Below are 12,211 nucleotides of genomic sequence, written 5' to 3'. Positions count from 1 at the left end.
CTAACCCATGAATTCAAAAGGTGATTACTCACTAATCTCCATGATTCCTCTTAAACCCATATTGGATTTCAGATTAATCATGTAGAGAAATAGATAAGAAATCAACAAGAACACAAGATGAAAGCAATGAAATCTGAATCAAAAGAAGTTTTTACTAGTTCTTCTCTCTCGAAAAGAGATTATCTGCCTCCAATGACTTACAAAAGTACTTAACTTAGGTTTAGAAAGTGTAAAAACATCAAAAAAAATGACCAAAAGGCCCCTGAAATAACATAAAAATCGTCCAAGCAAAACACGCGGAGTGACCTAGCATAGTCGCTCCAGGAGGTCACTCCCGACGCGTTTCTTTGTGTCTCGACCCGTCAAAACGCGAGTGACTTGAGCTGGTCGCTCTGGCTGGTCGCTCTGGCTGGGAGTGACCCACAACAGTTCTAGCTTGCTATGACTAAAGACTTAGGAATGTAGGAGCTTAAAAATCCATCCTCCGTTTGGCGATAGTTGGGATTAAGTGCATTTGCGGTTGTTTGGATGTTTCAGAAGGACCAGCTTCTCCATTCAGCCTTCGAGAGTGTTGTTGATCTGGGTTGGATTGTCTTTCTAGCGACCTTAAGGATTTTTTTGGGAGCTTTGAGTGAGAGATAATATTCGTTTCTTGATCTTGAATTTTTTTTTGGGCTGACAATTGCAGATTTTAACTTTTTAATAGCACAAAAAAGATGTATTACAATTCTTAAAAACAAATATATATATATATATATATATATATATATCCATCAACAATGGAAAACTTTCTGAAGTCTTTGAAACAACAACCTCATTCCATATTTCCATGGCCTACAAGCCTCTCATATTTGTTTCTCGTACATATCAGTTTATCAAATGCACTTTTCTCGTTTACGTATAATAACTTTCATAAGAAGTTTGAGGTGGAAGAACAAAATCTGAGAGTCTTCAGCTTTGGAAAACAATGAAGAACGTCAGAGAGTATAGGTTGGTTCATAGATGGTAACGATTGCTCTTGTTTTTAGAAAGACCTTATATATATTGTGTAAAGTGTATTTGATTGGGTACAAAAACTATGAGTTGCTGGAACATGTGAAATCTATAGGACATGTTTTTTGAGGGATTAAGTAGTGATTATACATGTTAAGATAGCCCATTGGAGCAGCTAAAGCTTTTGTATCCACTTTATCAAGAACAGACCACTATTTCGAGAACTCAGAATGAGTAGCATTATGCTTGATGAGGTAGTGATTTATTTCCAAGCACAAAATCCATGCTTGGATTTTCTTCAGCAACCCAATGCAGACTATTTTATCTTGAATCAAACTACGGATATATGCCGATTTAAATACGAACCTCTAAGTATTTAAAAAGCAGGTACATTATATAACATTAGCTTTTGTTCTACAATTCTGATTTACATACGATTTTTCAATCTCAAGACAGTTGTGTAATGTAGGTATGTGGTCCGGAACAAAGTCAGATGTTTTCACATCTGTTGTGATCTTGCTTACATTCTAACTGGTCTGAAAGATACAGTACTAAATTAGAGAGGCAAAAGCATAGTTTTCGGGCGATATTAATTGTCCCATGATCAAAGCTTGGGAAAATAACTGATCCACGACTTCAGAATGATTATCTAGTGAATGCGAGACAGAAATGGCACTCTCATCAGAATATCCACCAAGTGGAACATGAATAAACGGCCCATTGATGCAACATGCCGTGGATACTCTTCATTATAGCAAGGAGATTAAGGATTAATGTGTTCAGGTTTTTGATATTTGACTTTGAACATTTCTCAACTGTCAGGCAATAGTACAACCATTGTCCTTATAACTTAACCAACATGTAGCATTTGTTTAATTCCACTTAGTCTTACAAAAACACCTGACTATTTGAACTTGGCAGGGAGATAATAACAAACTATTCATAGTGAGTGAGATACACAACAAAGCAAATAGTTCAAGACCTCTTAGTTTCAATAGATATGAACATAAACAAGGAAGAAAGGCAAAATGCTTGCCCTCAAGAGTCTTTTAGGTCAAATCCTACACCCAATCCAAAGATAGAATAATATCCGAAATCCATGTTAGGGAGAAATCATGGACTATTTTGGTTCTAATAATATATTATTCATAAATACTAATACTAACAAAGAATTGATTAGTAAAAGAGCTTGCTACTGCTTCAAGATCCATTGTTTGGCCTTTTGTTGGAGACAACATCAGAGAATACATGAAGAAGCTGCTCAGCAAGGCTGCTTGGATCATCTTCTAGAGTCTGCACAAACGTGCTCACAACAGATTGCTCTTGAGCAGTCGAGTTCAAGCCGAACCATGTCAAGAACCTGATCCTAAATGTTTTCTCGATGTGGCCTTCGCACTCCAGCCACCTAACCACCTTCATGCATTTCTCAATAGTGTCATCAATCGGTGAACTGTCACACTCGTTGTTCTCTGATCCGTGACTGATTGAATCTGCTTTCCTCTTCCTGGTCATGAGGAAATCAAACTCGGGATCATCACCGCTTCCATCTGATCTCACCAAGCAATTGTTGTTCTTCTGTGTACCGTTAGACACAGTATCATCATCATCATTATAATTACCATTACCGTTACCAACATCAGCCTCAGCTAGTGAATCTAATGGCACTCCATTGTCTTCACCACCAGAAGAATCAGGTTGAGTGAACTCCTCATTCAAGTCTGGTACTGAAACTACATTAAGGTCAAACCCAAGTGGTCGTCGAGGTGGCACTTCTTCCTCTGGCTCACTGCTTTTATCAGTATCTACATCGTAAAACGCGTCAAGCAGGCCATCCTCCTGAGCTTCAGCCAATTCCACATACTTCCCAAGTTGCCCGATTTGAAATCCCGAGGAAATGCTGCTTTTCTCCTCTCGATCTGAAGCCTGATCATTTCCTAATACGTTAATCCTCCTCTTCGTCCTACCCTCCACAGAGTTATCACGCAATATCTCAACGCTCTTTGTAACACATCTAGCGTTAGAATGACCTAAACAACCAGCTTCTGTGTAAGATACAACACGGAACATGTACTCCTTGCACGGGTCAAGGTCAGCTAATAATATCCTCCTCTCTGCTCTACTCAAATCAAGAAACTGGTCATCCTCAGGCGTCTCTCCTTTCTTGAAACACCATAACCTATAACCCGTTACTCCACATTCTTCAGCACTAGGGAGCTCAATCAGACGAAGAGTCACGCGTGTAGACGCAACATCTTCAAAATGAAACCTGCACGCAGCAGGAATCGAATCTGCAAAACAAAACTTACATCACCATTCCCTCTTTTAAGTAAAACATATCTAAACCAAAAGATGTCTCTAAATTCAAACCTCTAGCTATGTTGGCTGACCAATCCTCAGCCATTTTGATAGCAGAAGTGCAGAGCTCTTGCACGTCGCTCGCAACAGGAAGCCGACTAACAATGCCACGGTCAGTTCTCGCAGAAGGCCCATCAAGAGGACCGACTTCATCTTCCAGCATAGACTTAGCAGCTTTAACAACCTCATGTAACTCAGAAAACCGACAAGTCCCATCGAGAAGCCTGTAACTCATCTCTATCCTGTAACACAGAACATCTCTCCTTCGCGCATCCTTTGCCGCCACAAGCTGCTTCTTCCAACATCTTCATCATACAAAACACACATCAGAAACTCTAACCATGTCTCCTGATCAAAAGAAGAAAACTTACCCAAGAATCTCAGAGACTTTGCCGCAAGAGTAGCAACAGAAACACCCATCAAGCTTCATCAGGTTACCAATACTAGTAACCCCAACCTTGTCTTCACGAAACGCACACTCGACATGGCACGACAAGCCACAGAACTCGACGTCGTTTGGTTTCTCGGACTCGCAAACCAACCAGAGGCTTGGATCTTTGTTCTCGTCGAAAGAATGGCACACGCAACAAGAGCATCTCTTGCAAAAGGAATCGTCTTTCGGCACGTTGGCTCTGCAAGACGCGTTCTTGCAGATCCACGAGTTCGTGATTCCGACATCGTCCTCTTGTTGTTGATGTTTCTTGTTGGCGTCGTGCTTCTTGCTTGACTTGTTGTGGTTCTTGCGGGACTGCGAGATCTTCGATTTTGTATCCATTTTTTTTTTTTGCGAAATTGAAGCTCTTTTCACATGATTCGTTGATTAAGCGTGAGAATTTGGCGACGGCCTGAGAATGAGATTGCCACGGCGGCTCAATTTGGGGGGAGGAAAGAGATGAAGTTCCGGATTCTAGGGCACACTTTGTAGTTTTGACTTTTTAAGATGTTTGTAATAATTATCATGTTGGGCTTTCGGGCCTCTGTTCCATAATAATAATTTGTTTGCTGTCATGACCAACTCAAAAACCTTTGACATTGTATATCACAATTACCAAAACAAAAATCTAGATCTATGGTCCTATTGTTGTCCATAGATATTGATTACGTTGCTAAAGTATAATTTCCTGACATCTTATACTAGGATCCGATTGAGATTTTAACTTCATTGGTTTTAGAGGCTTTACAGCATAGATATTATTGTACCTTTCTTGATTCAACGCAATACCTTCTTGACACTGAAGCACTTCAATTCCTAGATAATACGTCAATTTGCCAAGATCACTCAACTCGAACTTAGTCGCCATCTCTCGTTTAAACTCAAGAATCTGTTTTATCGAAGTCCCTGTGACGAGCAGATCGTCGACATATACTACCACGATGAGAGTTCCAGTTTTCTCGTCTTTTCTATTACATTGAAGGCTCCTTGGAGCACCTCTGAAACTTGAACTCTCTAATTATTTTGTTTAACTTAGTGTTCCAAGACCTATGTGTTTGTTTTAAGCCATAAAGAGCCTTCTTTAGCTTGTAAGCCTTTCTTTCTTTGCATGCGACTTGGAACCCTTCTGATTGTGTGACGAACACTTCTTCTCTCAGCTCTCCGTGTAGAAATATGTATCTCCCACTTTTGTGATGCTGCGATTGCAATGACCAAACATATCGTCTCAATACAAGCTATCGGCGCAAAGACTTCATCATAATCAACTCCATGACGTTGAACATAACCTTTTGCCACCAACCGCGCTTTGTATTTGCTAATACTACCATCAGCGTTCCTCTTAATCTTGAATACCCACTTCAAGTCTATGGGTTTTACACCTACAGGAAGATCCACGAGTTCCCAAGTATTGTTCTTCTCTATTGAGAAGATCTCATCTTTACATGCATCAACCCAGACTTCTAGCTCCTTAGCTTCAGACCAATCCCAGGGCTCATCGTTAATTATCATAAGAAGACGTTCACACTCTGTTTCGGCGATAAGTATATAATCCTCTAAGTATGCGGGTTTGGTGCTAACTCTCGAAGATCATCTGAGTTGGTTTTGCTCCTCTTCATCATTATCGTCATCGTCATCATCATTCTCCTCACCTCCATAGTCATCTTCAACAATAGCTTCAGTCTCATTCTGAGTTTGTGTGCCTTCTATCTCGAGACTTTCACTAACTCCTATTAATGTAACCTCAAAACCTTTTATGTCGTTGTAATCCATTGACTGGGAGTTGCTCCAGTTCCAGCTTATGTCTTCGTCAATGACAACATCGCAGCTGACTACTATTCTTTTCTTTTCAGGATCAAGTAGTCGGTAGGCTTTAGAGCCAGGTTCCGTTCCCAAGTAGACCAAGAGTTTAGACCTATCATCGAGTTTCTTTCTCTTCCTATCGTATCTGTTTTGGCATAACAGACACACCCAAATATCTTCAGATGCGCAAGGTTTGGTTTCTTGCATCGTAGAGCCTCGTACGGTGTCTTACCAACCAACGATCGTGTTGCGGTCCTATTGATTAGGTAAGTGGCATGCCTTATAGCTTCACCCCAAAATATATTCGGTACACTCATGTGTTTAAGAATACTCCTAGTCATCTCTAGGAGAGTTCAATTCCATCGCTCGACAACTCTGTTATATTGAGGAGAATATGGAGCTGTCAAGTGCCTATTGACTCCGTTTTTCTCGCAATAGAATTGGAACTCATGTGACATGAACTCGCCACCTCTGTCTGATCTAAACGTTTTAAGTTTTGATCTTGTTTCTTTCTCAGCTAACAACTTGAATCGGTTAAACTTTTCGAACGCTTCACTTTTCCCCTTTAACAACACAGTCCACATGTAACGAGTGTGATCGTCAATGAGTACACAGATATACCTCTTGCCTGCTGGTGTAGGCGGTGTGATAGGCCCACAAAGATCGTCGTGGACAAGTTCAAGAGGATTAGTTGCTCGGTAGATAGTTGCTTGAGGGAAGGGCCTTCTCGTTTGCTTCCCAAGAAGGCATGACATACACGTTTCTTTATCGACGTGCATAGTTGGTACCCCAATCACAAGTTCCTTGTTAACCATTGTCTTCATCGTATCAGTGTTGATATGGCCAAGGCGGGCATGCCATTTAGATGACTCGGTCATTGCCGTGATTTGCAAGCATTCGAGATTCTCGACAGACAAAGTGACTTTATACAATCTATTCTTGGATCTGGTCGTCTTAACCATCAAGTTTCCGAACCTGTCATACAATATCAGTAGATCATCCTTCATTTTTACTTCACATCCGGCTTCTGTTGCTTGACCCAAGCTAACTATATTACTCTTCAAACCGGGTATATAGTAGACGTTGTTCAAGATCCTTTTCTCTCCTCCTTTAAAGAGAATCTGAATCGATCTCTTTCCCTTTATATTAATGTGGGAATCATCTCCAAACCTCACCTTTCCCGTTATTGACTCATCGAGTTTCACCAAGAACATTCGAGTACTGCTCATATGGTTGCTAGCTCCATTGTCAAGGTACCATACATTCTTAGCATCGGGATCAGAATCAAACACGGTTGGATTTACTTTCTTCTCATTGAGATAGACTACTTCATGCATCATCAGTTCATCGGCTTCTTCTGTATCTTTAGTCTTCTTCTCAACTGTTTCTTGAAGTTTCAGCAACCTATATGGACATTCTGACACGTAATGACCTATTTTATCACATTGAAAGCATGTGATATGAGAAGTATCTCGTCCTAGCCCTTGTTTATACGCATCTCGTTGAGCTTGGAAGTTTTCAAACCTACTACGACCTCTTCTTATCCAGGTAGAGCGACCTCCTCGTCCTCTTCCTCTGTTACCACTGTAACTTCCGTATCCATCTTTTTGAGTTTCGGAGTTGGCATACATCAGTTTTCCTTGATCGTCTTGTTGCTCCTCTTCTTCTTCTTCTTCTTCTTCTTCTTCTTCTTCTTCTTCTTCTTCTTCTTCTTCTTCTTCTTCTTCTTCTTCTTCTTCTTCTTCTTCTTCTTCTTCTTCTTCTTCTTCTTCTTCTTCTTCTTCTTCTTCTTCTTCTTCTTCTTCTTCTTCTTCTTCTTCTTCTTCTTCTTCTTCTTCTTCTTCTTCTTCTTCTTCTTCTTCTTCTTCTTCTTCTTCTTCTTCTTCTTCTTCTTCTTCTTCTTCTTCTTCTTCTTCTTCTTCTTCTTCTTCTTCTTCTTCTTCTTCTTCTTCTTCTTCTTCTTCTTCTTCTTCACATATTCGTTCCTCGTAAGCTTTTAACCTTCCCACAATGTCCTCGAAGCTTGTAGTGTTTAGATCGAGAACTTTCTCTAAAGACGCAACAATGTGAATATACTTCTTCCTTGGAAGACTTTTCAAAAATTTCTTGACGATTTTAGGTTCTTCAATGACTTCTCCTAGAGAGGTTGACTCTGAAGATATTTCGTACAGTCTTCCAACGAATGTATCAATCGTGTCTCCTTCTTTCATCTTGAGTCGATCAAACTCTGCCATTAACGTCTGTAATCTTGCATTTCTTACTCTTTCAGCTCAAACATGTCTCGCCTTGATTGCATCCCACACTACTTTCTCTGTGTCAAGATCTCCAACCTGTAGAGTCAATTCTTCGGGTATTGATTGAAAAATCAAGGCGATAGCCATGTTGTTTTTCTCTTCGATTTTGTTGCATGGATCAATGGCTTCCCACACTTTGTTGACCTTGAGAGCAATTTTTATCTTCATGGCCCAGACTGTATAATTCATAGACCTCAGCACTGGAAACCTATTCGAGGAAGGTCCGTCTTCTTTGACGTTCATCTCAGATTCTTCTTTGACGTCGTTCATTGTGATATCGACTCTGATTCCAAATATATAATCTCGGTTTCAAGTTATTATCACGATTTCAGTAACACACACACGAACTAAGAACTTGTTTAATAAACTCTCTTATTAATCCCTTAAGGAAAATCACTCAAAACCTTAAACTCTCAATCACTCACACAATTCATTAAGTTATGCAACAACATATGCATCTCCTTATATAAGACTAGATAACTCCTAATCCTATTAGTAATAACACTTTTAGGTATATCATAATCCTTTTAGATAACCATAACTCGGTAGGATTAGGATAGCTTGTTTCTCAAGCCAACTTTGAGTTTACCAACATTCGGTTGTTATCGTTAAGGCACATGCATAAATTAATTATTTCAATCTAGAATAGATTCTCTTTTTTGTTCATGAACATATATGGTATCAACCATTTTAAAGAGTGTCCATGAGATTTGTTTTAAATCATAGTAATTAATTTGGCCTTAAAGTAAGGCATCGTAAGAGAAAAGAACGTATATAATGATTTGGTATCACAAGATCAAGTATGCTATTCTCGTAATGATTTACAATGGAATAAGCTTTTACGTGTATGAAATCTTTGATAGCATATGCATAACCGTTAGCACATGGCAATTCATTTAGTGTGCATAAACGTGAATTATCTATCAAAGGAAATACGTATTTAATTTAATCAATATGATATGTTGTCACTGACATGTTTCGGTTAATGGTGTTTTCGTTATAAAGTTTAATGATACCATCATGTCATATGGTTTTGTAGAGATCATTGTTGATCGATGTATCTATATTAAAATCATTGGGAATAAGTTTGTTATATTAGTCCTATATGTTGATGATATTTTTCTTGCTACAAATGACATGGGTATGTTACATGATGTGAAAAAATATATCTCTAACAACTTTGAAATGAAAGATATGGGTGAGACATCTTATGTGATCGGGATAGAAATATTTAGAGATAGATCACAAGGACTGTTAAGTTTGTCTCAGGAAGGATATATCAATAAGATCTTAAAGAGATATAAAATGGAGAAATGTTCTGCTGGAATAACTCCAATTCAGAAGGGGGACAAGTTCAGTAAAATGCAATGTCCTAAAAATGAATTGGAGCGTAAAGAAATGGAAAGAATTCCCTATTTATCGGTGGTTGGGAGTTTGAATTATGTTCAGACATGTACTCGACCCGATATCAACTTTGCTGTTGGAATGTTGGGTCGATATCAAAGTAATCCCGGAATGGACCACTGGAAAGTTGCAAAGAAGGTTCTCAGGTACTTGCAAGGCACCAAAAGCACATGCTTACTTACATATAGGAGATCTGATCAGCTAGAAGTCATTGGATATTCAGATTCAGACTATGATGGATGCGTTGATAGCAGAAAATTGACGTTTGGCTACTTGTTCCTACAAACTGGGGGAGCAATATCATGGAAAAGTAGAAAGCAGTATGTCATTGCTACTTCCGCTATGGAGGCTGAATTTGTGGCATGCTTTGAGGCCACAATTCATGCACTATGGCTGCAGAACTTCATCTCAGGGCTTCGAATTTTTGACACTATAGCCAAGCCGTTGAGAATTTACTGCGATAATTCTGCAGCTGTCTTCTTTTCAAAGAACGATAAGTACTCGAAAGGTGCTAAGCACATGGAGTTGAAGTAATTGTCTGTTAAAGAAGAAGTTCAGAAACATAGAGTGTCATTTGAGCACATAAGGACAGACATGATGGTAGCGGATCCGCTAACTAAAGGTTTACCACCCAAGGAGTTCAATGGCCATGTAGAACATATGGGTATTATAGATAAGGCTTTGCTGATTTAGTTATGGGATGCTCATTATGTATTTGACACTGAGAATTCACATAAAGTTATGCTTCTGATTTATTTATTATATTATCATTAAAGTATGTGTATACACTTATGGTTCGTAGATAACATATGGTTGGTTTGAGAAATGAAAGTTCTTCTCATATAAGGATTGATACAAAATTGAAATTGATTTGTGATACATGGATGACCTAATATGATTAGCCATAATATATGTCAATTAATGACTATAAATAATAAAGATTTGATAACAATTTTGCATCCTTCTTCATTTTTGTTTAATTTTATATTATTAAAAAAAATTAAACAATCACATTAATCATATAATAAAAAAATAGATTTTTTTTCTTATATGTTATTTTTTGATTTTTTTTAAATGACTTTAAATTTCAAAAAATGAGGAAACCTAATATGTTGTATTTTAAAATTTTTAAAACGACTTTAAATTACAAAAATGAAGAAACCTTATATGTTATATTTTTCTTATATGTTAGATTTTTTTCTTATATGTTATATTTTGTTTATTTTAAAACGACTTTAAATTAAAAAATGTAAGTTTTCCTTAAGTATACGACTAAAAGCGTTAAAATGACATGTATCAACTCGATGGTTGATCAGAAACCTTTCAAAACCATATGGATGATAAATGTTAAAATAATTTAACTAAGGAAACAATACTGTTCATTTTTTTCAAGAATGTGTTCGGTGGAAAAAAAATAAGGTTTTTGTGTCATAATTTGTTTAATGTCTAATATGATCAATCCATGATATATTAATTATATTTTAGTTCCACAACTTTTAATAAAAATTGATCCGGTCCATCGAAAAAAATTATATAATAAAAACAAAAAATATTGTATATGTATAAATAAAATGATTGATAGACCATGGATTTTACCTACTTTTAGTCATGGTCTATAATTTTTTTAATAACTAATTACTACTATATAGAGTATATTTAGAGTGTTTACAGGTTGAAGTACGTTCTGGAGAAATATGGTGATTTTGGAGCCTTTTGAGGTGCATGACTGCACAAACGCGTCAGATGTCTAGCTATGGATAGAGACCTTCCCACCGTTAGATTGAGCCCATATTTTGACACAAGATATAGTTTTGACTTATCTTTCCAATGCCACCGTTTGCGGTCAATCAACAACATGTAGCAGAAGTTATGCCCGTTTTACTGAAGAGTGGTCAGTCTGCCTAGCGAGAGGAAGCTGTCGAGGAGATGAAGGACTGTCGATCAATAATGCAGCATTGGTGTCGGTTGACAGTGCTGCCAGAATGTGGGCTGAGCATATTTTATGACCGACTGAAGCCCAGAAGCAACCACAAATTACCAGATTACCCTTGGACGACCTAAAACCCTATTTATGTGTTTTCTAAGCCATTGTTGACGGCCTAGCTTTCTTTAATTCATTGTTCTTAGTTAGGAAAGAAAGGAGGAACTCCTTCAGAGTCTTCCTGGAACTCCTTTGGTTTTTATTATCTATTCTATTGCAATTTCTTATATATTCATCTATGATTTCTGTGACAAACTTCATGTCTGAATAGATCCACCTGTTAGGTTTAGGGTTCAGATATGATGAGGGATTAGCCCCAAATATAAATTGCTAAGTTGTTAGGAAGTCCATCAATTGAATAAAACTTATTGCTTGTGTTCTAGAGTCGCGAACTAGAACCATGATGTTAGGATGAATAGGCGCACGCGAGAGCAAGGTTTATCTCCTGAATAATTCAAATTGTGCTAGGATTCCTAGAGAAAGACGAGAGTTGATCTAGGAACCTAGTGAACACATATTCACCCCGATCGTAAAGCTTGCTAGAAGCGATATCGATCGATGATCCAATAGATTAATCGATCGATATTGTGAAAGGTGTATCGATCGATATTCCTATAGAATAATCGATCGACACTTTCTACAGATCAACATGCGAGAGTTGAGATCTTAGATCTAGTGATAGATAATCTAGACATGCGAGATCTGGTAGCTTATTGTTATTGTTTGAGTTCTATAATATCTTGCAAGCAACAATTAGCCTCTATATCATTATAATCATGATTACTTGAATAGAAACCCTAGATTTAGCAACCATCCTTCCATTAAACAACTCCTTGCCAAGCTGAACAATTGTCTTGTTCAACTTGTTGACTGCTTTATAAACTATTAGCCTAGCTTAATCATATAACTATTAAATCTAATTGGTTCCCTAGCTCCCTGTGAATTCGATCC

The 12,211-nt window shown here is 37.9% G+C and overlaps 1 protein-coding gene across 1 annotated transcript; it reads right to left on the bottom strand.

Annotated features, from left to right (window-relative positions):
* Nucleotides 1-1,919: 1,919 nt before the first annotated feature.
* Nucleotides 1,920-4,184, bottom strand: LOC106306194 (VIN3-like protein 1; the record flags this gene model as incomplete). Its single annotated transcript, XM_013742714.1, is given in 3 exon segments — nt 1,920-3,281; nt 3,361-3,653; nt 3,720-4,184. Coding segments are annotated over 3 exon segments (1,785 nt in total). The 3' UTR covers nt 1,920-2,193.
* Nucleotides 4,185-12,211: the final 8,027 nt, after the last annotated feature.

This window comes from Brassica oleracea, chromosome C7 (genome assembly GCF_000695525.1).
Source record: "Brassica oleracea var. oleracea cultivar TO1000 chromosome C7, BOL, whole genome shotgun sequence".
NCBI classification, from domain to species: Eukaryota; Viridiplantae; Streptophyta; class Magnoliopsida; order Brassicales; family Brassicaceae; genus Brassica; species Brassica oleracea.
The sequence above is the reverse complement of the archived record's forward strand: the minus strand, read 5'-3'. Positions and strand labels throughout refer to the sequence as shown.